General features: G+C 49.2%; 4 protein-coding genes across 10 annotated transcripts; 3 read left to right on the top strand and 1 right to left on the bottom strand.

Moving 5' to 3' along the window:
- Nucleotides 1-3,482: 3,482 nt before the first annotated feature.
- Nucleotides 3,483-9,085, top strand: LOC111162082 (carbonic anhydrase 14). Its single transcript, XM_022526284.1, has 11 exons — nucleotides 3,483-3,556; nucleotides 5,605-5,625; nucleotides 6,534-6,713; nucleotides 7,077-7,219; nucleotides 7,427-7,522; nucleotides 7,710-7,776; nucleotides 7,939-8,096; nucleotides 8,197-8,317; nucleotides 8,563-8,583; nucleotides 8,698-8,782; nucleotides 8,897-9,085. Exons 1-11 carry the CDS (start codon nucleotides 3,502-3,504, stop codon nucleotides 8,958-8,960), a joined length of 1,011 nt encoding a protein of 336 aa, XP_022381992.1. The 5' UTR covers nucleotides 3,483-3,501; the 3' UTR covers nucleotides 8,961-9,085.
- Nucleotides 9,086-9,364: 279 nt separating this feature from the next.
- On the bottom strand, nucleotides 9,365-13,441 carry LOC111162023 (aph-1 homolog A, gamma-secretase subunit). Of its 3 annotated transcripts, XM_022526180.1 has the most exons (7): nucleotides 13,098-13,441; nucleotides 12,378-12,548; nucleotides 12,126-12,199; nucleotides 11,766-11,888; nucleotides 11,485-11,612; nucleotides 10,912-11,035; nucleotides 9,365-10,576 (listed from the first exon to the last, which is right to left on the bottom strand). In XM_022526180.1, the coding sequence occupies exons 1-7, from the start codon at nucleotides 13,439-13,441 to the stop codon at nucleotides 10,512-10,514; spliced, it is 1,029 nt and encodes a 342-aa protein (XP_022381888.1). In that variant the 3' UTR covers nucleotides 9,365-10,511. The 3 variants fall into 3 exon arrangements, with proteins under 3 accessions (XP_022381888.1, XP_022381890.1, XP_022381889.1); XM_022526182.1 differs by lacking the exon at nucleotides 12,126-12,199 and having other exon boundaries at nucleotides 12,378-12,412; nucleotides 13,098-13,270; XM_022526181.1 differs by lacking the exon at nucleotides 12,378-12,548 and having other exon boundaries at nucleotides 9,365-11,035; nucleotides 13,098-13,270.
- A 1,748-nt stretch (nucleotides 13,442-15,189) lies between these two features.
- On the top strand, nucleotides 15,190-21,374 carry LOC111162030 (chromosome unknown C1orf54 homolog). Of its 5 annotated transcripts, XM_022526198.1 has the most exons (7): nucleotides 15,190-15,374; nucleotides 15,781-15,839; nucleotides 17,062-17,145; nucleotides 17,573-17,631; nucleotides 18,032-18,142; nucleotides 20,512-20,613; nucleotides 21,296-21,374. In XM_022526198.1, the coding sequence occupies exons 2-6, from the start codon at nucleotides 15,794-15,796 to the stop codon at nucleotides 20,608-20,610; spliced, it is 399 nt and encodes a 132-aa protein (XP_022381906.1). In that variant the 5' UTR covers nucleotides 15,190-15,374; nucleotides 15,781-15,793; the 3' UTR covers nucleotides 20,611-20,613; nucleotides 21,296-21,374. The 5 variants fall into 5 exon arrangements, with proteins under 5 accessions (XP_022381906.1, XP_022381907.1, XP_022381905.1 ...); XM_022526199.1 differs by lacking the exon at nucleotides 15,190-15,374 and having other exon boundaries at nucleotides 15,690-15,839; nucleotides 20,515-20,613; XM_022526197.1 differs by lacking the exon at nucleotides 15,190-15,374 and having other exon boundaries at nucleotides 15,690-15,839.
- A 1,613-nt stretch (nucleotides 21,375-22,987) lies between these two features.
- LOC111162070 (circadian associated repressor of transcription) lies at nucleotides 22,988-26,654 on the top strand. The gene is given in 7 exon segments (XM_022526266.1): nucleotides 22,988-23,089; nucleotides 23,624-24,049; nucleotides 24,218-24,293; nucleotides 24,524-24,602; nucleotides 24,715-24,826; nucleotides 26,129-26,299; nucleotides 26,301-26,654. Coding segments are annotated over 6 exon segments (1,158 nt in total). The 5' UTR covers nucleotides 22,988-23,089; nucleotides 23,624-23,683.
- The last annotated feature ends 563 nt before the right edge of the window (nucleotides 26,655-27,217 follow it).

Below are 27,217 nucleotides of genomic sequence, written 5' to 3'. Positions count from 1 at the left end.
TTTTTTTTTAAAGATTTTATTTATTTATTGGAGAGACAGAGATCACAAGTAGGCAGAGAGGCAGGCAGAGGGAGAGGGGGAAGCAGGCTCCCCACTGAGCAGAGAACCCGATGTGGGGCTCGATCCCAGGACCCTGAGATCATGACCTGAGCCGAAGGCAGAGGCTTTAACCCACTGAGCCACCCAGGCGCCCCTTAAAAGGACTTCTTAATGGAATGCCTGGCTGGATCATTTGGAAGAGCATGACCCTCTTGATCTCAGGGGTTGTAAGTTAGAACCCCACATGAGGTGTAGAGATCATTTAAGTAAAAAAATTAATAATAAAATAAAAAGGACCTTTTAAGAAAAAACAAACCAAAAAGCTACCACAGCTGGACACTTGATTCTCTGACCTGCTCACATTTCACTGCATTTGAAAGGACAGGAGATGGCGCCAGAAGGCAGTGGAACGCCTTTGGGTTTAGCCAAATCGGTCTAAGGATTGTGCTGGAGAAGTAGGAATTAAAACAGAAGTGCCAGAGTTTGAGTAGCTACTGAGGTGAAGGGAGTGGGAGGTGGGATGGCATTTTGTTTTGTTCTAATGTATAAAGGTCCTCTTGACACATACTCCAAATTAGCTTGGTGACAACAGAAATATCGTAGTGGAGCCAAAGATCAAAATAAGGACAAGTGCCCTGAGGTCAGTGCTTGCCTCCTTTCTCCCTTCCACCCAGAAACCAAGGCTTTTGTCCACTTAGGAAGCACCAGGGCCTGGAGAGGCTGCTCACTTAGAAGTGGGAAACTGCTGGTCTGGGGTTGGACATTTTAGTGAAACAATGTTTATTCCTGTAGGCAAAAATCCCAAGTCCCACCAGCAGCGAAACACTTCCCTGAAACAATCATACACACACACACACACACACACACACACACACACACACACACTTTAATTAAAATTTTAGAATTTAGGGGCACCTGGGTGGCTCAGTTGGTTGGGCCTCTGCCTTCCGCCCAGGTCATGATCTCGGTTCTGGGATCCATCCCGCCATCAGGCTCTCTGCTCTTCCCGGGAGCCTGCTTACCCCCCCCCCACCCCCCGCCTGCCTCTCTGCCTACTTGTGATCTCTCTCTGTGTGTCAAAATAAATAAATAAACTCTTTATTAACTAATTAATTAATTAATTCTTGGTTTTATTTTTTTTAAAGATTTTATTTATTTATTTGACAGAGATCACAAGTAGGCAGAGAGGCAGGCGGGGGGGGGGTAGGGAAGCAGGCCCCCTGCTGAGCAGAGAGCCCGATGCGGGGCTCGATCCTAGGACTCTGGGATCATGACCTGAGCGGAAGGGAGAGGCTTTAACCCACTGAGTCACCCAGGTGCCCCTAATTCTTGGTTTTTAAAAAATTCCTGAGACAACCAGGAGGTGGCGCCTACAGGCCTGGGGGAAGCTGAATTAGAGTTCCGGCGTCTGGGAGGGAACTCAGACCTGGCGGAGGTCATTCTGTCCAGGCCCACTCTTTACCCCCAGGCAATAAATGTCTCCGCTTTTCTTCTTTTCTGTTTCTGTATTTCTCTCTGTTAACTATCCTGATTCCCAGGATGTCTAGTTTACACTTTATGCCTTGTACTCTTCTTAGACGAGAGGGGTGGGGCTTTGGGGGAACCTCAAAATATAAACTGCGCCTTGGAAGGGAAAAATAATTCTGAGGGTGATGATGAGAAAATGAAGAAGGAAATGATATCTGCCGAATAGTTTTGCGTCCCAGATCAATGAGGGTGGGGGGTTGCCAGGAAGGCACGGCGGCTCATGCCTGTGCAGGCACTGATGAGCCGGCGCGTGCATTATTCTGTTCATTTGGCTTTCTCCTGCTCCCTTATTTAGCTTCTGCTCCCTTTGTTTTGGCTATTTCTTGCTCCTTGGCAGGAGGGACTAGCGCAGAGGGAGCTCAAATGGGCGCATCCTCGGGCGGGTGACTCTGGCGAAGGGCACGGAAGAGAAAGAGTTCTCAGTGCCTGGCTGGAAATTATTTCACATTCTCTAATGAGGGATTAGGATGTACATTCCAATCGGGATTTCCAGTCCCGTGGGGAAATAGGCACTAGCCCACATTCCTGAGACCCAGCAGCCACCATGCTCTACACATCCAGCTCCCAGTGGTAGATTTCACTCAGTCCCACAGGTCGGGCCCCTCGGCTCTTTGTTGAGCGGGAGGGAAGACCCTGGGCCCCACTTCCAACTAGATCACATGGTCTCTCAGCTCCCTCCCCGCCCTTTCTCTAGAGTCCGCCTTTTTTTTTTTTTTTTTTTTTTATCTTTTCCTTTTTCTTTTTTTTTTTTTTTTTTTACGGTGGTAATGATTGTTTCAGAGGTCTTCCCCCATCTCTCCTCCTGCCCTGGCCTCCCTGCCAAGGGTCAGTGTCCTCTTCAATGACAAAAGCCGCCCTAGATCTGGGCTCCCTGGGGAGGGAGGTGGCTGGGTCTGGCAGTTGGAGCCGCTGTCTCTCCATGGTGCTGCTGCAGCCCCTCCCCCGCTGGGCACACAAATGGGCTTTATACAGCAAACAAAACCACCCCCCACCCAGACCACACAGGCACGTGGACCCAGGCCTCACCGTGGGAAGGGGGTGGTGACAGGCGCATTAAGAGATCGCTCCAAACAAGTTCTCTTGCCTCACTTCTCTTCTTTATTTTCCACAAGCTGGGTTTTAGCCCTGGACTTCCTACCCTTCACCTGCACCCTGGGTCTCCAACTCCTATCTTGGAACTCTGGACTCTTCCCATTCCGGGGCAGCTCCGCTTCTGCAGGCGACAGGGAGCAGGGCTTCCCGCCCTCTGCCCCAGGCCACCCAGAGGAGTTGCTCCTCCGAAAAGCCAGACACACCGGGAATGAGAGCACAATGTCCCCCTCAGGGGCCTGGATTGGACCCCCAAGCCCTCCTTCCATGCCCCAGACCCGCTCTCAGGGACACCCACCTGGCCAGTGCCCATGAGAAGAGCAGAGGAAGGAAGAGCTAAACCCCAGCTGCGCTCCTGAGCCAGGGCCAGGGCTCCCCGTGAACCGGCTGCACGCTCCAGCTCCGCATGCCTAATAGGCTATTTAAGGAGCTGTTCGCCAGCAACCCAGGCAGCACCCCACCACCACCACGTACACTCATCCAGAGCCACCTTAAAAGCGGGAGGCAATTGTGAAGTCACTGGCCAGCAAGTGGAGTGAAGACTGTAGAGGTAGATTAAATAAGAGAGGAAGCGAGACATTTGTCCCAGGGATCCCAAACCCTACGCTATCCTGAAAACCAAATCCCCTGGAAGCCCACAGAGACACAGAGACAGCTAGAGAAAAAGAGATAAATACAATCAGCTCAGCTCCAAGAAACTCCTCTCTCATTCTTTCCCACTCTGTCCCTCCCCACCCTCTGTTTCTCTCTCTCTCTCTCTCTCTCTCTCTTCCCCCCCACTGTTTCTCGGCCAACCCTCGCCCTCTATTCCCCAAACTCCCAGTACCTGCTTCTTCCGGGGATACCATGTTGTTCTTCACTCTCCTGCTGGAGGTGATTTGGATCCTGGCTGCTGAAGGGGGTAGGTACATCTGGATATCTGTGTGTCTGTCTGTGCTGATGTCCATATGCTGCCAGGTTTACTTAATGGAGTGGGGGGGAGCGGGGGAGGGGGCGGGAGGGGGAGAGATATAAAAGGAAGACTAGGAGATTGAATAATAATGGACTCAGGGATGTGGGAGAAGAGAGAGGAGTGGGGAAAAGAGCACTTTCCTTCTTTCCTCTTTGCCTATGGAGCCTTGCTGTTTGTGGGGATGGGGGAGGGTTGGGGAGCTAGCTGGGGAACAGGATGTGGACACACACTGCAGGAATCTCCTTGCAAGCTACAGATTCTCTCCGCACTCTTTCCTGCACTGCCCTAGTCCCAGGCAACCCTCCTGGGCCTTTTTTATTTCCGACCTCCCTCAACTAAGGGAGTCAAGGAGGTAGGGGGTAAAAAAATAGAGAGGACTGATGGGGGTGGGGGGCATCCCCCTGCGCCTCCTGACTAACTCAGACCCTGATCCCCACTCATGAACCTCATGGCCAATGTCCCTGCTTGATTCTATAGTGTCTCCCTGAAAGCAGTAGCAATAATAGTCAACATTGTTGGGCCCTTTACAGCTTACAAAGGATTTTCAGAAGCTCCCAGGAGATAAGGAGAACAGGCCTTGGGGCTCCCAAGAAAGTCCCCAGGACCCCTACCCCCTCATTTTTGTGTTACCTATGCCTAGCACAGTAGCGGTACACAGTAGGTGTGTAATTAAGATCCCTTGGAGGAGCAGGGTGAGGGCAAGGGCCTGGAGAGCAGAAGGGGACTGCAGGGAGGATGGAGTGAGGGGGCCAGCCAAATGGAGAGCTGGAAAGTACATCTGAGGGAAAAGAAAAAAACAGGGAAAGAAGAGGAAGAGGTGAAGAACCAGCAGGTTGAGAATTTGGCGGGAGAGGAAAGGCAAGGCTGTGAGCCTGCCCCAGATTGAACGCGGAATTCAAGTTGACAGAGAGTCCCATGGAGCTGGTGAGGGAGAGGCTGCCTCCAGCCCTGCCCCTTGGGCTGCCTTTCAGAGTTGTCTGAACCAAGGGATGGGTGAGAAAAGAGCCCAAGGATGAGATCAAGGATATTAGAAGTCTGAGGAATTTGAGGGAGTAAGAGAGATTGGAAGGAATTTAGGATGTTTTTTTCCCAGAGCTTGAATTTGAACTAGAATGGGAATAACAGAGAGAAAACCTGCGGGAAGGCCTTCCTTTTCACGCTGAAGCCCTTTGGCCCTGGGTGAGCCTGGACCAGAAGACCCCCCAACCCCCACCTCAGGCTTTCGGCCTGAGATAGGACTGCACGGGAGCATGTGACCCAGTTGGCAGCTCTCTGTTCCGCACACAATGCCTCACTTTCAGCCTGTGTCTGCCAGCCTGGCTGCCGGTGCCCACCCACCACCACCCTCAACGTGGCGTGGACCTGCCCCGACTCCCACCTTCCCTAGCCATCTGGGGATCTAGAAAGCAGAGGCTCCTGGTAATGGGCAAAGTTTCCTTTAGAGCTCCTAGGACCGGAAGAACTTGAATGTTAATTCACAGCCAAGGGCCTCCCCTCAAGCCCCGACGGGGTGCTTCAAACCCAATGAATAATGGCTCTTCTTCCCTTGGGGAGCAGCATCCGTCCTCCGCCCCCCCCCACGCCCCCTTCACCGCACACAACCTTCCTCCCCTCCCACTCCCCCGTTCTAGTCCCTCTCTTCCAAATCCTCTGTCCACACCCTCACCTCACCCTAATCTTCTAAGTGTCGGACTGGCTTGGCTCCCGCGGGAGCGAAAGGAGGGCCGGGCAAGCTGCACTTTTGGGTCCGGGTTAATTTTAGTCTCCGGGCTCTACCTTTTCCTTTCTCCTCCCCCCTCTGCTCAGCACGCTCCCTCGCCGCAAGGCTGGCGATTTTAAATAGGGCCCCTGACCTTTCCGCCGAGGTGTCCGGTTTCAGGGCTTCCTTCGAGAAGTGCTCTGGGAGGAGGGTGGGGAAAGTAGAGAGGGAGGTGGGGCGGCGCAGTGTCCACGGGAGGGAGAGGGCTGGCGGCCACCCCACTCTCTCTGCCTTGCAGGTCAACACTGGACATACGAGGGTGAGAGCAGAATCCAGGGCCTTCCGCTACCCCTTTCGCACTGGGACCTCTTCACCTGCCGGGAAGACTTCTTTCGAGTGGGTGGGGAGTTGCCTTTAGCTTCCGACCCCAGCTCCTCCCTCCCCCAGACCCCCAGACCCTACCTTTTACGTATATGACTCCTAGACCCGGTTCTGTCAAATCCCACACCTCCGGATTCAGCAGAAAAGCCAGTGATGTCCTCAGTCAGTGTGTGTGGGGATGAGGGAGCTGGAGTGGAGAGGAAACCAGGTAGGGAAAGGAACACTGATCTTAGCTGCCCATCCACCACTTCCTGGCTCTTTTTCTGACCTCAGAGATCCTACTTAATCTGGAATTGAGACAGAGCCTGAGGTCCGTCCAGGAGGCTGACAGGATAGTTGGTGACCCTGACGGAGGCGGACTCAATTCCTTTGAATTTCTGACTAATAAGCAAATTCCAGAATCAATGCAAAGTCCTGTGTGAGAGCGAAAAATGAATGGTGGGGAGTCAGCAGAGGGAACGAAATCCCCAGGCCACTTCCTGGGGGGCCCCCAAGAATCATTCATCATTCTAGGATCATTTTATTTCCCCAGCTTTCCTGCTTCGGCTCTAGTCCCACCTTTCCAGGCATGCAGGTTTTCTATCCATCCCCTTTTCCTTTCATTCAGCTTTCTTGTCCCCAAACTACAGGTAAGTAAAAGCCACTACTCTTATCTATCAGAAAAGTGGGGGAATCATCACTGCCTCAGGGAAGGTGAAGGGTGCTGCCGCATCAAGTCCATCAGGGACCCCTTCCTCATGTAGCCCTACACCTGGGGTCTTTGCCAAAGGTTGGGGTGGGAGGGAGTTCCTGAAGGGTGGCTGGAGCTTGGAGGGCAGGACAAATGACCATGGTACTCTCCACCAGGCCCACGTGGTCAAGACCACTGGTCAGCCTCTTACCCTGAATGTGGAAGCAATGCCCAATCCCCCATCAATATCCAGACAGACAGTGTGACTTTCGATCCTGAGTTACGTCCCCTGCAGCTCCATGGATATGACCAGCCTAGCACTGAGCCTTTGGACCTGCACAATAATGGCCACACAGGTAAAAAGCCCAGGCTCCACGGAGAGATAAACTCCAGTTCCAATCTTAGAAGTCAGGGAAAAGAAGCATTTGCCTAACTTCTAAATTCTCAGAAGGTTTCATCTACAAATCTGGAGATACGAAAGCCAAAGGTGGAGAGTGAATGTCTACAATCAGGGTGGATTTAGCATCATAACAGCAACTGGATCCTCACTGAGAAAGGGAGAGATATGCTAGGAAAGCCGTGGTGGGAAGGACTGGGTGCCACTGGGGAACGGAGGTAGAAAAGGCTGGCCCGAGTCTCCCAAGGAACAATGGCATCAGAGGGGTAGGAATGTCTCCACACTCCTCCACCAACCCTAGCTTGCTCTCTTGTCATCACAGTGAAACTCTCTCTGCCCTCTACCATGTATCTGGAGGGACTTCCCCGAAAATATGTAGCTGCCCAGCTCCACCTGCACTGGGGCAAGACGGGATCACTGGGCGGATCAGAGCACCAAATCAACAGTGAAGCCACAGCTGCTGAGGTACCAGGGAGCAAAGCGTGGACTGGGACATAGCAACGGGCATGGTTGGTGCCAGGGAAAGGAAGAATCTGGAAACTGGGGAAAGTTCCACCTTTGTGGGACAGGTTTAGGGCACTCTGGAGGTGGTTGTGGTGGCTAGGGTCAAAGCCTTTGGGAAGGGGTAATGGAGAAACATTAAATGATTTAATTCCCTCTCCCCTCCCTCAGCTCCACATTGTACATTATGATTCTGATTCCTACGACAGCTTGAGTGAGGCTGCTCCGAAGCCCCAGGGCCTAGCTGTCTTGGGCATTCTCATTGAGGTCAGTGGCCCCCCACACCCTCCCAGGTTTCTCTCCAATCTCTCTACACCCTGCAGTCCTATTCTCCCCATGTCTATTGCTGCTCTCCCTCCCTAGGCTAGTCAGCAACCCATTCTAACTGCCAATTTATTCTATATGTGAACATCATACTTCAAACGGGGACTCATTCCAAACTCTCCCTTTCCAGGTGGGTGAGACCAAGAATCCAGTTTATGAACACATTCTGAGTCACTTGCATGAAATTAGGCATAAAGGTGAGCCTGTGAGATTGGACCTCAGGGGTATTTGCCCAAAAAGGCCTATGAGGCCTAGGATGACAGTGAGTTAGGGGCCAGGGGTTTTTGCTTCTGGGAGCTCTATCTAAGTAAGCTGGGGTACAGTGAGGGGAAGAGGAGTCCTAGTCTGTTCTCCTCCAGATCAGAAGACTTCGGTGCCTCCCTTCAACGTGGGAGAGCTGCTCCCCCCACGGCGGGACCAGTTCTTTCGCTACAACGGCTCACTCACCACACCCCCCTGCTATCAGAGTGTGCTGTGGACAGTCTTCAATCGAAGGGCTCAGATTTCGGTGGAACAGGTGAGTCATGGAGAGGTGAGGCAGCAGGGACATAACCTCACACCCTTTCCCGCTCCACAAAGTGACAATTCTCCCCTCAACCCACCCTTCTACTCCTCAGCTGAAAGAGCTTCAGGAGACGTTGTTTTCCACAGAAGAGGAGCCCTCTAAGCTCCTGGTACAGAACTACCGAGCCCCCCAGCCTCTCAATCAGCGAATAGTCTCTGCTTCTTTCATCCAAGGTGACTGTACCGGGCTTGGAAAAGGAGATGGGAAATTGGGAGGCACGGCAACAGGAACTAGGGCCCCCTGGGAAGAAAAGAAAGGCTGGGAGGGGAAGGGGTTTCTAGGACTTGCTTGGACTAGGACTACCACCAGTCCCTTGAGTGCCAAGTGATGATCTCCCCCAGCATGGAGGCATAGTGTGCTGCTCCCAGCTGGAATGGGGAGCTCAAGTCCCACTGACCAGCATCTTCTTCCCTTACAGTGCAATCCTCCTATACTACAGGTAAGACACCCTGAACCAAGTGGGGGCCGGGGGGAGCACACCACAGTAAGCAAGGCAAAGTCTCAGTATCTTTGTCACTCTTAGGATGACACCTTCCGTGTTTGTCTCTCCCAGGCGAAATGCTGAGTCTAGGAGTGGGAATCTTGGTTGGCTGTCTTTGCCTTCTACTGGCTGTTTATTTCATCGCTAGGAAGATCAGGTGAGGTCCTACTTTCCATTCCTTCAGTCCTTTTTCTACTGAAAGCACTCTGTTCTATTGTAATCTGTTTCACCTAGGACACTAGTAATTTCCATGAACCATTCCCCCTTCCAGGAAGAAGAGACTGGGAAACCGGAAAAGCGTGGTCTTCACCTCAGCACCAGCCACAGAGGCATAGATCCCCTCCCCCCCCCCCCCGCCCCATTGCCAACATCATGGATGCCTTCCCCTTGTGCCAACTGGAGAGCTTCTAAAATGAGGTGCAGGGACTGGTCAGAAAATACTGTAAGAGTAGTGGGCAGAGACACCTCCTTCCTCCAGACAGCCCCTACAGAGAGGCATGGACAGGCTCTGGTTCGTGGACTAAGAGCAGAGCCTTTGACCTCTCGAAATGTACAGATCAGGACAACCCTATGTTGACAATGCAGATGGCAAACTGTGTTTAGCTGTGGAGGAAGTTGGGGATGTACCTCCCAAAGTCATCCACCCCCTTACCTTTATGTCTTTTTCCCTAGATATAGGGCAGGACCTCCCCTTAGGAAAAAGAGTTGCTGCTGTTGGGTTTTTGTTTTTGTTTTTTTGGCTCAATATATCTGGAAATGAAAAATTTCTAATCCCACCTCTGGTCTTCTTTTGGGGCTCTTGAGAGGCGAGGAGTTCCTTAATCCCTCAGGTGGCAGAGGTTGGCAAAGGACAGGGGAAAAGAAGCATAGGTAAATGACTCTTTTTACCCCAGTCCTGCAAGGGGAGATCTGCCTCTGGAAAATACTTAACCCAAAGTTCCTGACATGTGAGAGTGCCAGCCCAGATTTCTGTCCTTATACCAAAGCTATGCTGGAGGGAATCAGAGGTTGCCAGATAAGGAAGGAGGTTGGATAAGAGATGTGGGAGGGCAGAGGTCTTGATTAACATGTTATCCCCTCCCTTAAAAGCCAAGTCCCCCCACAATTATAAAGTCCTTTTTATTAGTCAAAATCACAATCACCTTGATTAAAAGGATGCGATATGCCATCCTCAGCAGAAAATGGTACAGTTTATAGAAAACCTCCCCACCCCCCCCTCCCCTCCCCCAATTAAAAACTAGAAAAAAATCTGCCCTCCTTCCCTGTGATGTCATGGTAGTCTGACTTCTCCAGTGGCATTGCAGCTCTGGAGTGGGCCAGCTCACCGCAGCACCCTCCACTTCACCTTGGGGAGGGGAGGGATGCTGGTGGTCAAGGAGGTTAAAACATTAGTTCCAGTAATACCAGTTTCCCCAAACATGCACTTCCTTCCTTTCCCCCAAGGCCTGGGACAAAGGGGAAAGGTGGATAGATATAAGCCCCACCATGAGGAGCAATTTGGGGAGAAAAAATATAGTTCAAGGAGGTTAGAAGAATTCCAACACACCTCTTCCCTCCCCCACTCAAAAAAAAAGAAGAAAGAAAGAAAGAAAGGAAAGGAAAAGAAAAGAAAAAAGAAAAGAAAAAGGCAGTTTGGGGTCTGTATCACACCAAAAATGGTTCCCCTCAGACCTGAGAAAAAGATCAAGATGCCCAGTCTGGGGAGGAGGTACTGGGAAACTGAGAGCTCGTCTACCCTTGAGCCTCCATTAATTTCATCTCCACAACAACGGCTAAGCTAGGTCCCTTTTCTTGGCAACCTGCACTGTCCAGGACTGGAGATGGAGAAATACAGGGCGAGGAGATCAGGAGGGCACCCCAGGCCTAGGGGTCCCCCCCACGTTCCCTCAGTCCTCGGGTGGGATGCGCAGGGCAGAATACACCATCACCCGACTGTCCTCCTGCCGGCGGCCTGCAGAGGGGAAGGGGGGTGAGTCTTGCGCAGGGTGAGAGCAGAGCACTGACACATGGGGAGTCCTGGACAACGAGGGGGGTCCCCAAATGGTGGGGATAAGTACAGATTCAAACCCACCAGTCACTGACTGGCTGAACCCAGGCTGCTCCTGGTGAAGCCTAGATACTAAAGGTGACGAGTGGACAAAGCAAAACCCTGAAGGTGGTGGGATGGACCGACGAGGAGACAGAGAATGGTGGGCAATGGACCCGGGCTAGGGCTGGGCTCAGTCATGGGCAGTGGGAAGGCAGGTGGGATCTGTCAGGCGATCAGTCCAGGTAGTCAGTCCTTACACGAGAGGCTGCGCTGGATACTTCGGAGAGAACCTCCAGCTGTGATGAAGGCCCAAAGCCCCATGGAAACAGTGACTGCATAGATGGGCAGCAGGCTAGCCTCATACCAAGGGTTCAGGAATGTCTAGGGATAGGGTAAGAGTAGAAAAGAAGTTAGTTACTCCCTCTGCCTTAATCGCCACATTCTTTTCGTGCCTTTGACCCAAACCTCCCCCGACCCCAGGTGGCTCATTCAAACCCTCCCCACCCCTCCCCCATCCTTCCCTTCAGGGCACCAACATCTTGTGGTTTAAGAGGACTTTTGATTTTCAGCTACCCCAGAGGTTTCTGACCCTCCTGCTCCTCTCAGCCATTTGTATTACAGTCGGACTAACCCATTCAAACTCCTCCCAGAGCATCCCCAGAGCAGGTTATACAACTGATGCTGAGGTGAGAGACTTCTAGACACTTACCTTTCTGCCACGCCTCTCTAGGTACGTTTTAAAATGTTAAGAAGTGAGAATCTATCTCCCCTCCATCCCACTCACCATTAAAGTTTTTTCTCTCTAACTCAGCCCGGTATCCCCAACTCACCAGTCCCGATGTCAGTAGGTGACTCCCAACCACCAGGCCCAAAGCCCAGTACCGTCTCCTCTCACAGGCATCAAAGAACACAACTCCCCAGAAGGTATGGAGCAGGATAATGGCTGCTGTCAGAAAGGCTGCAGGGAGGGAGATGGGGATGAGCTACATCCCTGATCTTTTCCCAGCCTCCTGAGATGTTGAGCCAAAGAGGTCTCCCAGTGAAGGCTAATAAACCAGATCAAGGCCAGGGATGGATAGGGCAGGAAGGCAAGCCGGAAAGCAGACCTTACCTGAAGTCAGGAAGTAATAGGGTGAGTCTCCATGGATGCCAACCACACCTGGCCCAAGTGCATCAGCCAAAATATTGATAACAGAGAAGACACCACTGATGATACCGAAGGAAAGACCAGAAACTGGGGGGAAGGAGGGTCTCATCAATGTTACAGATCTCTAGAACCTGATTACCAGTGATCCCGCCCCATTCCCAGTGGCAATTCCCCCACACCTACTCTCCCCTCCAGACCACCTCTCCTTGGAAGTCAGGTATGAAGGAAAAGCAGCAGCCACTTAGAACACGTGGATGTTTTTTTACTTCCCTGGGAGAGGGGGGGTGTCCAACTCCCTCCTCCAGTCCCTCTCCCTTGGCTCACCATAGGCCATCTGGCGGATGGAGATGGGTGATCTTCCGTCCTCACTCAGCGATGCTAACCCCTCATCTGCCTTCCTGGGATGGGGCAGGGTGGGGTGGGGTAGGGGAAATATGAGGGAGGGCAGAAATGCTCCTTTCCCTCTAATGTCTCCCTTAGTGCCTCCTCTTCCAAACCCACCACCCAGCATTTTGCCCCGCTTCTCATAGTGCAGTCCTCTGCCCTTCTCCCCTCGGAACCATCCCATCTTCTTACTTAAGCAGCTTGTAGTAGGCAAAGCGGAACACCTCCTGTAGAAGGACGGAGACCGCAGCACCAAAAATCAGGAGGCCATACTGGAGCCGGGCATCTGACCGGTCGGTCACATGGACCAAGATGAACCAGACCACAGAGGCCAAGAGCAAGGAGACCAGCCAGAAAAATGCCCTGAGGAAAGACAAGGGCAATCAGACAGGTCAGGGTAGGGAGAGCCAGAGAAATCAAGGAGAGGAACCAATCAAGGCTACAGCATGGAAAGTGGAAGTTAGACTTCCGGATGGTCAGGGAGACTGGGAGGAGACAGGATCGGTGTCTCCACCAAGGGAGTCAAGTAGGGATCTGGACGCAGGGGAAGGGATAGAAATCTGATTAATGAGTCTTCAGAGAGATGAAAGCCAGAATGTACGCGCGCAGTAGCGAGAGGTATCCATTCCTGGATCCTCCCGTAGGCCGCCGGAGGTCAGCACACCCCCCTCACGAGTCTTGGCCTTGGGTCTCCTCTGACGTCGCCGGGAGGAGTATAGGAGGAATCTGTGCAATCCCTGGAAGGCGGAAACCAACTGCGGGAAAGGGCAAATCATCTACACCCCTGACTCTACGCTTTCCAATCTTCACCTCCGACTTGTCTCCCCCAACTCAGGCTCCCAAGCTTGCCCAGCCCCTTCCGGATCTCTCTCTCTCTGGCGCCCTCCCGCGTCTCGTCGACCCCCTACTCACCCCGCGACCAGGATGATGACGCGAAGAGGGTCCCCAGCCACAGTGATCAAGAAAAGCGCAAAGGCCGGGCCGAAAGCGACGAAAGTGCATCCGAAAAACACTGCGGCCCCCATGGCTGAGCAGCAGGGGGCGGAGTGGAAAGCCTGGCCAAGAGGGGTGGATGGGGGCAGGACGCCAGCTGGGGAGTCCGCTTGGGGTGGCGACGCGACCCCGTGAGGGGCGCGGTGCAATGTCACCCCCGGACCCCGGGGAAGGGGAGGGGGGACACCGAAACCCCAGATACAGGTCCGCGCGACTTCCTCTACGGAAGCCGAAGAGGGAACAAACCCCAGTCGCAGCCCCATGGCCACCTCCCATCCAATCCCCACCCACCGAAGGCCAATGGAGATTCTGCGGGGGCGGAGCTTCGGGGGCGGGGCAGTACTACCTGCTGGGAGTTGTAGTCCTTCTGCCCTACTGAGCCTTCGACAGGCGTTCTGGGAGTGGCTCCAGCGGGTCAAAGAAGGGAGTGGGTTGGGACTGGCCTGGGTTCCTGGGTCCCGATGGGCCTTGCCTGCGGCTTCATTTCGTTATTTTGTGGAAGAGTGGTAGCAATTCTATGTCTTCGTGAAGAGCTGCAGGGGGGGCGGGGGGGGGGGAGTGGGGGGAAGATCCTGTTGGAACCTAAAGGACAAATACAAAGAAGCACAGGATAGAGGGTGCAGGGAGATAGGGACGGGTATTGTTCTTACTTGAATGAGAGGAAACGGGCTAGAGCTACTGCCTAAGAGATGAAGGTTAGACTTAAAAGTAAGATTCTTTTAACAGGCTAGTATAGGAAACATGCAATTCTGTGGGTATATCGCTAATGAAGCCTTCATCTGTCATGACCAGTGAATCAGAAGAATAGGAGCCTGGGAAGCAATGTTAGGAAGGAGGTTACTTGGGCTTTGGTGTTAAGATTCAAAGTTAAGACTGTTTGTAAAAAAGCAATTCGAGCTATGGGGTTGAAGGAAAATCACACACACATACACATACACATACACACACACCAGCCAAGTCACACAGTTCCTTTTAGGTCACACTTCCTCCATTTATTTTCTGAAAATGAACCTCAGTGGTATCTTTTCCTTAGGCTGGTGGAAGGCACAGTGGCTATGTGTATCACAGTGAGAGAAAATTAAAGTAGGAGAAGAGGGTATTGTAACCTCATTTGGATGGGGCTAGGGTCTGCCTTTAGGAAGGATATTTAGGTAAAAGAGTACCAGGATGGGAAAGTGAGGACATCTGGAAAATTGTTTTTGAGAGACTCTCAAAGTACCAAAAAACCACAGAAATTGTTCAAAGAGAACCAGGCTTCCTTTCCTTCCTGGAAATGACTTATGACTTAATGCATATGGGTACATCCACATAAGCATTTTACATTTTTTTTCCAGGAAATTCTTCAAAGGAGCTGAAGGAATAGGTTGTGTAGATTTACATGGAAAACACCATAATCAGGCAAATCCTCCCCCCAAAAGGCTGAGAGGATGGAAACATCCTGGCCAGTGCTCAAAACTCCAGTATGTCTTGCTTCTGAGCCTAACAGGCTGAGTCAGGGGAAGAGATAGGAGTGAGACAACTTTTCTTATCTCTCCTTTGAGCTATTACCACAGCACCTTCTGACCGATGAGAGCAGGCACCTAAACCTGTCTTGTCCACAGGTGGTTCCACAGAGACCCTCATAGTACCTGGCTCTTAGTAGATGTTGAATAGAAACTTATCAACTTCCTCTTAAAAAACATAACGACGCTCATCCCCTTGCCAGTAGACCCTGCATTGCCTATCAGACCAGGCCCAGCATATATGTTACTAAATGTTTCTGAGTTGAATGAAATGAAAAGGGGAAATACAAAAGCAGAGAAAACAGTGAGATGACCTCTATCCCTGTGGGCTGGAATGAAGGGAGCATACCAAGTGACTGAAAGTGGGAGAAGGACGGGGGCATCTATACGGGAAAAGAGGCTGTTTCCTCCCTTCTTCCATCCTGTATCCAGAAAGTAGAGAAAGAAACGAAATGAGGTCAGTACTCACTAGAGAGGAAATAACTAGCCTTGGATGAGAGATTTTTATCAGAAGTAATGCAGTAAGTGCTTTGAATATCAGACAATGATGTTGATATTGCTTGTGTACTTCATAATCCAAGATAGGCAGAGGAGAGGGAATTTTTTTCAGTCCAGAAAAAATTCTCATCCCTTCCTCACAACATTTTGCCTGTGAAGAGAGACTGTGCATAAGCCTCAAGTCTGCTTGGTGATGGTAAGTCAGGGACAGTGAGAAGGAGGGGGATCTTGTTGTGAGGACTGAGGAGGGAAGGAGAGGAGGGGAGACAGGAAGTTCCTAGGCCAGCTGAGGTTTTTTGTTTTGGTTTGGCTTTTTGCTTGTTTGTTAGCTTGTCTTGGTGGTGGCCACCTCTGGAGTCCTGAATGGATCTAATCTAGGGCTGGGGAATTCAGTGCACCCATTCACCTCAAAACCCACTTTGCCTCTCTTAATCTGGGCAGATCTGGCTGACCAGTCACAACTGAGGATCTAGTCTGTCAGCAAGTGGGTGGGGAATTCAACCCCCTGGGAGAAGAGTTGCTGCAGCGTTGGAGGAGGGCAGAAGGCGGGGTAAGTTTGGTTAGAAACTCTGTAATTTCCTTTTTTACTTTCACAACAATAGTGCAGAATCCAGAATGGATGTCCTCTTCGTAGCCATCCTTGCTGTGCAACTTATCCTAGGTAAGTTCACTTCTCTCCCTGAGCTCTTGGACCAGGTCTTCTATCATAAGTGGGGTGGGAGAAAAGAAAAATGAGGAGAGGGTGAGAGGCGCAATTTGATGGAGAGTGATAACACCCATCTGTGCCAGAGTCCAGTTGGGGGCAGGGGGAGGGACCTGGAACATAGAGCCAGGAAAAGGGGAGGAAAGCAGAGTCCTATCAAAGAAGAGACAGCTGATGCGGATGGAGCCCCAGATACTTGGAGGTCCTAACAAGAGTGACCTTAGCTCTCCATCACCAGAGTTGAGTAAGATGGAGAGGGACTCCAGAGAGGATGGAGGAGAGAGGTGGGCTCCTGGAAGGTGGGGCAGTCTGAAACTGGTGAGAGAAGCCGGGGTATCTTCTTTCCCAGAGGACTGGAGAAAAACCGTTATATTAGTAAGGAAACAGAAATGGGGGGGTTGGCCATTAGGGTAGTGGAGAACTGGCTTCCCTCCGGGAGAGAGTCCCAAAAGTAGCTTGGCTCCTTCCCTCCTTTGTTCCCAGGCTGCCAGGTACTCTCATTGTTTCCTTTTCCTCCAGATTCCTGTGTCATTGCCTGGGGTTTGGGGAGAGCATTCAAGGAGCTTAGGGAAATGTGTAGTTGGAGGCCTGGAGTCTGTGATCTAATCATGCCAAAGCCACATATTTTTAGTCCTGGGAAGGAAGAAAAACTAAGGCAGATGGGTCATTTAGTCCAGCTGACTCATTTAAAGAGAGCGGATGTTAAGTGGCTTCTTCAGGATTGTTCTGCTAGTTAGCGGTGAATCCGGAACTAAAACCCAAGTCCAAAAGCCTAAGATGTGTGTTTGTGTTATATGTGAGACACACCAAGAAGAGAAGGAGGGCTCTCACAAATCCAGTATGGTGTGCAGAGTACTGGGGAGGCGATTTGGAGTTCTTCTTTGCTGGCACCTCTGCTTCCTACCTTTTTTAGCTTTAGCTCTCATTTTGGGTTTACAGAATGTGAAGGGATCTGTTTTCTCTCTAGGAGTTCCTAAATTGAAAGGGCATGGAGTAACAGCCCTCATCATAGATATGGAGCCCCAAAGACTGAGGAGGGTTTAGAGGCAGTGAGATAGTAAGACCCTTGGAGGGGGAGGCAGAGAGAAAAGAAATTGATAGAGCCGAGGTCACCTTCTGGTGGCCTTCTCTTGCTAAGGAGTTCCAGATGCTCCCTGACTTCTAGTCCTTGTCCCCATAGGACAAGAATATGAGGATGAAAAAGGACTGGAAGAGGATGATTATTATCAGGTGATCTATTATTACACAGTCACCCCCAATTATGGTGAGTATGTATAAGGCTCTGAGCTATGCAGGATGCACAGAGGTTTTGGGGAGATTTAGTTCTGAGACTTTGCCTTTCTCTTTGCAATGGGAACAACTAGATCAGAGAGAAATTAGGCTATGAGCAAAGCCCTTATCAAGCCTCATAATGTTATTTCTCAAGCTAGTGATTTTCAATTCTTTGGAAACCGGCTGAAACAGTTTGAAGATTTTCAAATTTGTAAATTATTTTCAATACCAGTTTGAAAACATAAATGCAGATACATTCAAAAACATTTTTAACATTTAAGTTCATTAGAATTAGATTACACCAGTAAATTTTGCAACTTGAGCAAGTTAAAGTATTCTGAGCAGTTTCTACCTCCTTCCGTTTCTTGACCTACTGCTACCTTTTTCATTTGTCACTACTGATTTTTTCTCCTCCCCAGATGACTTTGGTGCAAATTTCACTGTTGATTACTCCATGTTTGAATCTGAGGACAGACTGGTGAGCGACCTCTACATCTCAGATGGTCGGGATAGTTAACAGTTAAAAAAAGAACTGGGCAATGTCGAAATATAAATGATTAGCAGGAAAGCAAATAAGTTAGTGAAATGGAACTGGGAAAGAGGCCCAAAGCAGACATGTTAACCACAGTTGGGGAAGAGAATAAAACCAGAACTCAGTAGGTTTGCGAAGACATTGAGAGGGAGGGGCACACCTTGACTCTGGGGAATTGGTGATGCGATAGGGTACATAATCTATGCAAACGTAAAGTAGGGAGGATCCCTGAGCTTAAGTTTTGGGGGATGGGGGTGCAGGAGAGAAGGAGTCTAAACAGAAAAACTCTGAGGATGTTGGATGGAAGCAATGATAACTTTGTGTTTCTTGATCCTACTGAGGGCAGAACAGGCTGGATAAGGAGGTAAGGGAAGCAGCAGAGACTACCATTAGTCATGAAACAGAAGGTGCAGACACTCAGAAGCCAGAAACAGTGAAACCAATGACAACGGAACCAGTAAGTGGGTTGGGGATGGTGGGGCGGGGCGGGGGGGGGGCAGTGGTGGATCCCAGGGCTGGTGACAGAGAACAGAGGGAGGGCTGAAATAATAGGCTTCGGTGGAAGAAGGAACCAAATAACTAATATAGCAATGCAGGTGTCTAGCTCAGCTTGGCCATCATACCTCTCGCTGAGATTTTGTTTAGTTGCCTTTTTTTTTTTTTTAAGATTTATTTATTTATTTATTTAAGAGAGAGAGAGAGAGAGAGAGAGAGAGAGAGCGTGCACCAGGGGAAGCAGGGATGAGAGAATCCTCAAGCAGATTCCCTGCTGAGTGTGGAGCAGACATGGGGCTCTCAATCCCAGGACCCTGGGATCATGATCTGTGCAGAAACCGAGAGCTGGGCGCTTAACTGACTGAGCCACCCAGGGGCCCCTTCATTGAAATTTAATACTAACCCTGTATTCAGAAAACTGGAAAGATTTGGTGCAGTTAAATGTCAGTTCAATAGTACTTAAATGTGTATGTAACCTATGACCACTCACTGTGAAGGATTCTGCTGATGATGGAAAGGAAATCTATGATGTTTTTGATAAAGTATTTATAAAATTCAATTCACACTTACAAAACATTTAGGACAAAATGAAGAGGTTCATAACCATGTTCAATTACATATATATCTGAGAGCATCTGACATGGGCAAGTGTTTTAGTCAGTGGAAGGACAGAAATCAGAATACACTGGAGTTGCCTCAAAGACTCTTAGAAGGTGAGATATACTTTGAAGAATAGGTAAGCTTTTGAGTGGCAGTAAATTATGAAAGTAGGAAAACAATTAGAAGGAAGAATGGCAGATGTAAGAGCTGCATTGGTGAGGGGACAGAATATGGCATGTTTGGTGGATAGGTATGATTGAAGGAGAAGGTGTATGGGAAGGAACAGTAGGAAATTTTTAAAAAAATTAACCTTTACAAGTCTCCTAATATTTGCTTGGTAATTTCACATAGGGAAAGCAATAGGGCTGAATCACAAGAGAATCTGAAGTGTCAGGCTGAAGTCTGGACTTAAAAGCACTTAAAAAGGACTTTAAAAAGGAGTCTAGTAAGTTCTTTAGTGTGGTAAAGATAGAGTGAAAGTGGTATTTTAGAAGAACTATTTCTTATATGCAGGATGCAGTGGAATGGAGAGAGATGCATGAGATTTACATCATTCTGGAAACAATCCATTAAAGGCTTGGACTAGGGGAATAGCATTTTGAATGGAGAGGATAAAAATAAATATTTTGAAGAAAATGCAATGAGCAATAAATGAGGAGAGAGTTGAAATAGTTTACAAGTTTCAAATATGGATGTCTGGGAAAATGGCTGACCAAAAGGGGAACTGTGAAAGGTCAGAATGGTTTAGGACTGAAGTTATAAATTAGGTATTTACATAAATTAGGTATTGGCCAAGCTGAATTTATGGTGACAACCCTATCAGGGTGTCCTAAAGGTAGCTGTCCTAAAGGTAGCTGACCTACATCAGAGCTACAGTTCTAAGTGCAAAGTCAGAGTTACGAAAGTAGACAAGCTCAATAAAGCCAGTACACAGAAGACCAAAGGCCAATGACTATGCCTGTAGTTAGCAGGAGGAAGAGGAATCAACCAAGGAAATGGAGAAGAACTGATTGAAGAGGTAGGCAGAGAGGCAAGTCTGTATTATAGAATCTAGAAGATAAAGTTTAATATAATCAATAAAAAGCAACCAAGAGGCCAAAGAAAAGGAGGTCATTGGTAGCTCCAAAGAAAGAAGTTTTAGAGTGGTTAAGCAAAAGTTAGGTTTTTGTGGAGTTAGAGAGGGAGTACCTTGTGAAGAACGTAAGGGAGAATAAGACCAATTATTGAGAAATCTGGTAATGAAAAGAGAGAAGCAACAGCCAGAAAGGGCAAGAGGATCAAAGTGTAGCCTGAATATAGTTGAACACAGATGGGAGGAATCAGTAAGAATGGAAAGTTGGTGATTGATGACAAGGACAAGGTAATATTTTAAGGTATATAGTAGGCTCCATTTAGATTGTAAACTCTCTGAAGAAAGGAGCAAGGTCTTAATCACACTTACAACCCCGCTGTAGCACCTAGCGCTGTGACTAAGCATAGTGTCATGCACATAACAGATAAAAAAATACACATTGTTGAATGGAGCTGACCCCCCCTGGTATGCTCAGGAGGCTGAAAGGCACAGAGGAAAGGACTCCTCATAGTTATGGGGAGGAGAGCTGGATCTTTCTCTAAGCTCAGAAGAAAGAAACACTGAGGTTTGTATAAAGAGATGGCTATCCTTCCAGAGGGGGAGGAGGGATGGTAGGAAGGATGACACTGGCCTACCGTGGGGGAATGTCTGTATTTTAGCAGAGTCCAGATCTGAACGATGCTGTATCCAGTCTGCAGAGTCCTGTTCCCCTCCTCCTGTCCTGGGCCCTCGTTCAGGGGGGGATGTATTTCATGTAGAAGGTGAGAGTGCAGCCACTGGCCTTGGGGGAGTCCATGAAGTAATTTTTTACAAATATCTCTGGCTAGTGTTTCCAGCCTGGTCAATCAATTCTCTGCTGCTTGAAGGTCAAGGGTCCCGTTTAGAAAAATCCTCTCTAATTTTAAAGAGGTTTAGGAGATGTTGAGGCAAAGACTTTTCAAATGAGAGTCATTACTTTTTCTGAACTGGGAGAACTTCAGGACCTCCTACAGCAGAAGCAGGTGAAACAGAAGAAACCTCTCCAGATTTCCTTGAGGAATTAAAGCTTGTTCCAGCCAGGAGGTAGTTTAAGATATGGCAGTTGCCAGAGGGCATAGTGGGAGGTGCCCTACAACCTGGCAGAGTCAAGAGGCAAAGTTCAGAGGCAGAAGGGGTGGTGTTTGGTTCCCTAAAGTAGAGGAGAGATGGTGGAGGCAAGAAGGAGGGAAGAGAAGCCTGTACTATAGGAAAGGGATTTAAAATTGGGATTCGAAATAACTATGGGTGAAGAGACTTACCAGAGAAAGGAGTGAGGAGGGGAGGGGACATATCTTCCAGGAGATGAGGGAAATCTAGCCCAGAATATGAAATCTGTGGACTTTTCATAGAGGTGGGGGGGGGAGCATGAAGGGCTTCCTGAGCCTCCTGGGCCCCGTATTTTTCCCTTTTTCTTTGCTTTTTTAGGAGAAAGAAGGCTGCTACAACTCTTTTGATGGGGATTTGGGAAGAGGAAATTGGAAGATAAATAAATGAAATAATCCGGTTTCTGTCTACTCCTTCATAAGGGTCTGTTCTAATCTCACAAGGCTAAAGAGAGCACCAGGATATGGGGATGGAAGGGTAGATTAGAAAGGGAGTTAGGTGGCAGTAGAATTAGAGGGAATAGTTAGGACTGTGAATAAACCTGAAATGTGAAAAATGGAGAAGAGCACCAACAGACAGTTAATTTCATCTAATTTTAATATTTTATTACACATGGTGTTGAGACAGTGTGTTTGGGAAAAGAGAGTTGAGGTTTATGTAGAACACTTTTTTCTTTTTATAAAATAAGCACATTGTTAAACATATGTAAAATATTAAAAACTACTTAGAATAGATCTTAAAAATTCACACCCTCCTCCACTTACACCCCCAGCCCCCAACAATGTGCCTTTTCCGGCGCTTAATTAGGGCAGGCAGGGACATACTTTAACTCTCTGTCCTCGAGACCCTAATCAGAACTGGGCTGCCCCCTTGCGGTCTCTTCGGTGCCACAACCTCAATCAACCCTCGGTCCCCGAGCCTCTCCTTCGCCGCGCTGTACTTTGAGTACTGCAAGGGGCACTGAATAGTAAATTCCTGACTCTGTCACCTCCGGACTCGCCACCTTCCCTCCTTCCAAGCCTTTCGAATCTTCTCCAGGGAACAAATAAAGGAAATGAAGCTGGACAAAGGTCCATTAGGAAATCAGGGACCTACCCATACTCCGTTCCCTGCGCTAGAAGTCACAGAATTCAGGGCGCAGGGGCCGAGGAGCCCGGATAGAAAAGTCAGGAACAACCGAGTTCGGCTTTGACCTCTAGAGTCGTGGCTGGCTGGCATCTGAGCTGGTAACGTGCGTGGCGGGTTATGTAAGGAAAGGGCCGGAGGAGCCGCCCCAGTGGGAGTGCGCGAGAGGACGCGGTGTTCTCGGCGGCAGTCCCCACCCTCCTCACCCAGCAGGGCAGGAGGCACCCAGCTTGCAGGAGGAGGAGGCGGAGAGGGTGAAGCAGAAACCCGAGAGTCACGAGGGCCGCGCGGCCCAGAGGGGGAGAGGATACACAGTGGGATACATCCATTCTCTCACTACACGTTGCAGACTCAAGTCGCTGATGGCTTCCACGTGCTGCCCTCGTGAGATGAGGGGCTCAGGGGGGAGGGGGGCTGCGGGGGGGGGGCGCTGCTACCGAGGAGGAGCCCAGAGTCCCACATCGCAACACGCGAGCCGCAGATCTCACAACCAGTCTGCACACTCCAACCGCACGTCTTCTGCCCACCATCATCCTATTTAACGCCACGGGCTCCGCCCTTTTCCACTCTTTCCCGTCCTCCGTCTTTTCTCATCACCGGGTCCTGTTCGCAAGCCGCATGTAGGGGCGGGGCACGGAATTATTCCCTTCCAGCCAATCGTCATCTACCTGGGTCTCTATTGGCCGAGTCCCTGTAGGCTGTAGCAAATGGAATGTGAACTTCAGTAACAAGAGTCACGTGCCACCGGCTAGACGGCCAATGAGGATGCGAGGTCTGTGTACGCAGGGGTAAGGCACGTGCCCAGCCGCACGTGTCGGGGAGGGGGGAGAGAAGGGGCGGGACCCAGTGGGAGAGAGGCGGAGGTGGGCAGCGGAGACCCGCAGAGTTAGAGAAGGAGCAGGAGACAGCCTGGGCTGAGCGGACCGGTACGGGTGAGGAGGCTTGCAGGATAAGGAAGCGATCCGCGCGAGAGGATCAGACCCGGAGGGAGTAGGTTTTGGGACCGAAAGCAGATCTTGGTATTGGGAAGGATAGCATCACGTGGCAGACGCGACTGTAGAGGGTCCCGGCTCAGAGATCCGGATCAGAAAGATTGGGAAGAGGAGTGAGGGTCCTGTGGGGAGTGGTCCCTACGGGGGTCACTCGTCCCTACGGCTGGGTGGGTTACCAGGGATTTAGGGCTCTCCAGTAGCCCTCACTGCAGGGTCAGGCTGGGAACAGACCTGGCGAACAACTGTCAGGGGACGGTGTCAAGTCGGTTAATTTACTCTGAACAGAGGGGAGGAAGAACAGTCTGTATCATACTGAGAAACTGTTCTGCGGAGGCCAGAGGGGCAGTCCAGGTTTTTAACTGAGGGGGGGGGGCGGGCAGGAGGAGGAGATGACTTTTTCTATTGTCTCTGAGACATGTAATGCTGGGGAGGAGAGAAGAGGTATTACCGTCCCACACAGTACACCCCAGTCTCCCAATCCATTTCCTAATTTCCAGGTTATGGTTACAAACTCCCTCGCTTTGCTCTTCAGTTGCAGGTTCCGATCTTTGGGTACTCCGGGAGTTGCTCTCCAGCCCCTGCTTCTGAACCTATGGATTCTCCAGCTAGCGTTTTCTCCTGTTCTTCCTACTCTCTCTCTTCCTCTTTTTCCACCTCCCCAGTGAACAGTGACTTTGGCCTCCCCTCCGATAGCGAGGGGGAGGACAAGGGGACCCATGACCCCAGGTCCGACCCTGTCGGGCAAAGGGGAGGTTCTAGGCCCAGCCCTGGTCCTATTCGCTGCAGGCAACGGCCCAAGGTTTCCAGCAACCAACATACAGTATCTCACTTGGAACAGCGTGGCTTGGCATCTCCTTTGGCAGGATCTGGGGTCAAAAGATCAAGAGATGGTGAATTACAGCCCAACATAAACATCCAGGGTTGTACCACAGAAGGAGACCTGCTTTTTGCTCAGAAGGTAAGAGAAAGCAGGAGAAAGGAGACAATACTGGAATGACTTAGCACCCAGATTGTTAGTAAGGACCCTAGGAAGATAGTGTTGGTTCCCAGATTTGGAGGTGGGGAGGAACAGTACTGTATGGGCAATTCTCAGTCCTCTCATAGCCTTTGTCCTGTTTTCCTACAGTGTAAAGAGCTTCAAGGATTTATTCGCCCTCTCACAGACCTACTGAATGGGCTGAAGATGGGTCGATTTGAGAGAGGTAATTATCTGATTAGTTGCAATTATCTCTGCTAGGTTCATCTCTTTCTCTTTCTCTCAATGTTTTAAATGTGTATTTCTCTTAAATCTTCATAGGATACATTATTACCTTTCTGCATCTGGGATTTAATTTCTTTAGGTGCATTTATTCTAACCCTGTTCTGTCCTTCCTTTCCCTGACAAAATTCTTGAATCTCAACTCTTGATGTCTTTCTCTCTCCCTGACCCCAGGATTGAGCAGTTTCCAGCAGAGTGTGGCAATGGATAGAATCCAGCGTATTGTAGGTGTTTTGCAGAAGCCACAGATGGGGTAAGTTCCCCTGGTTCTTTCCTCGGTACTTCATAAAAAAGGAGTTATCTATAATCCTGTCTTCTTGTTTTTTCACACTTTATGGCTTTTTAAAGAAATGTCTTTTTCACAGGGAACGTTACCTAGGAACCTTGCTACAGGTAGAAGGGATGTTAAAGACTTGGTTTCCTCACATAGCTGCCCAGAAGTCATCATCGTGTAATAGCAGGCATCAGCTGACCAAGGTGAGAACTTGTAAAACCGAGGGGGAGGTGGAGAAATAAGGAAACAAAGTGTACCTGCAGAAATGGGTTCCTTCTTCTGTTTTCTCTTGAGTCTTTTCCTCTTTTCCAACAGGTTTCTTTTCAGGGGAGGGAATGCCTCACTTTCCTACACTGTCTTGGTTCCTGTATGGTTTTTGTTCTGTTTTGTTCTGATCACTACAAAGAACTTCATGAAGTTTAACCCTATCCTTCATGTTGCAGTTTATCTGCTTTCTGCATAGATACAGAAGGCTTTTCACCTGGCCAAATGAGTCATGCAGGAAGAGTCCTTAGCTTTTCTCTACAAACCCTTTCTTCTCTGTTGCCCTAAAACTCTTTCCTTCTCCCTCTTTTTACTCCTACCCAAGTATCCTTGTACCAAATCCTCTGGAAGGGTGGGCTTCAAGGACTGGTCATAACAAGTATATCACTGGGAGGGGAGGAGGGCTGTCATGCGTGCATAGAAGGACCTGTGTGGAAGTGACCTGTTTTTTTGTGCCTTCAAATAATAGGATATTTATTATCTACTTGAATAACAGGGAGGGTAAAATCCCCTATAGATAATGGACAGTCCTTTTTGTATTCCATTAACCATAGTTATTATTGCTGTGGGAATAACTCATTTAAAAATAAGCAGGGGTGCCTGGGTAGCTCAGTCATTAAGCGTCTGCCTTCGGCTCAGGCCATGATCCCAGGGTCCTGGGATCGAGCCAGGAACCCCGAGCCCCACACTGGGCTCCTGGCTCAGCGAGGAGCCTGCTTCTCCCTCTCCCACTCCCCCAGCTTGTGTTCCCTCTCCCACTGTGTCTCTGTCAAATAAATAAATAAAATCTTTTAAAAAATTAAGCAGGAGGATGTTGCCTGCATATTAATTTACATTTAAGAAACTCAACAAAGGGAAATTAAAATTTAAAATACAGAAATTGGTGAATGATGATTCCAACTAAAAATAGACTTTTAAGAAAGAAGCTCCAAAACGAATTATTTTATAAACAGTGAGAACCTATGGGACTGTTTGTTTTATTTTGCCTGTCTGAATGTCCAGTGCCTGATACAGTGTGTGGTACATAACAAGCCTTCAAGTATTGGTTCAGTAAATAAAAGTATAATTAGGTTATTAAAACTTTTAATCATTGCCTGGCAGAAAATGAGCTGTTGCATAAAACGAGGTATGTTTCCATTGCAAACAGAGTCCCCAGGGAAAGAAAAGTTTTAAGCAACCAAGTTGAGTTAATCTGAAAGCTCGCTCACATATTTTTTTTTCTTCTTGTCTCCCCTTTCTAGCATTTTCCAAGCCACCACAGTTCCTCAGCTGCTTCCTCTCCTACACTTCCCATGGAAAAGACGGACCAGACCCAGCTAGGACGTCTACTGTTGAAACCAAAGCAGCCTTGGCATCTCACTGAATGGCCAACTATGCACCTGACTTGGATCCACACCACTCCAATTTGCAACCCCCCCCCTCAGTTCCCCAGGTACCATTTCCTTTAGCCATGGTCCTTTAGGCACTGGAGCCAGCATTGGTGTTATCCTTTTTGTCCAGCATGGAGTCCAGCCCTTCACCCAATCTGCCCCAGCCACTCCAATTCCACCCACTACAGCATCTCCTGTCATCCCTGGTGATCCTAAGAAACTCTCTGAAGATGGACCTCATTGCCACCGTTTGCCAGTAACTCTGCCACCAGACTGGGGCTGTACCCGATCTGGGCCTAGTCTACCCACCATGGCCAGAGAGATGACTGTGGGACATCTAGAGCAGCAGAGAAGCCATCCTTCAGTTGCTCCTGATGTCCATTCTCTCAACCCCTAATCCAGGACTTGAGACTTTGGTTTCTCATTTGTGTAAATATATGTCTCTCTCATCTATTTTTTTTTACTTTTAATATGTACATTTGTGTTGAGGGAAGAGAAATCCTTTTTGATTAAAGAAATTTTATACCTAAACAGTTTGTTGATTGAAGGAAGTTGCAACTTTCTGCTCCAGGTACCAGTATCAATCCTCTGAGCTGCAGAGAAGAAAGGGGGTGGGAATGTTTGTGACAGTGAGCTCTAGCAAGTTTTATATATATATATATATATATATATATATATATATATATATATATATTTTATATATATATATATTTATATATATATATATTTTTTATATATATATATTTTTAAGATTTTATTTATTTATTTGACAGAGAGAGAGAGATCTCAAGTAGGCAAAGAGGCAGGCAGAGAGAGAGGGGGAAGCAGGCTCCCCACTGAGCAGAGAGCCCGATGTGGGGCTCAATCCCAGGACCCTGAGATCATGACCTGAACCGAAGGCAGAAGCTTAAGCCACTGAGCCACCCAGGCGCCCCAATATATATATATATATATATATAT

Source organism: Enhydra lutris, unplaced genomic scaffold, assembly GCF_002288905.1.
Source record: "Enhydra lutris kenyoni isolate GAN:26980312 unplaced genomic scaffold, ASM228890v2 scaffoldscaffold88, whole genome shotgun sequence".
Lineage (NCBI taxonomy): Eukaryota > Metazoa > Chordata > Mammalia > Carnivora > Mustelidae > Enhydra > Enhydra lutris.
The sequence above is the reverse complement of the archived record's forward strand: the minus strand, read 5'-3'. Positions and strand labels throughout refer to the sequence as shown.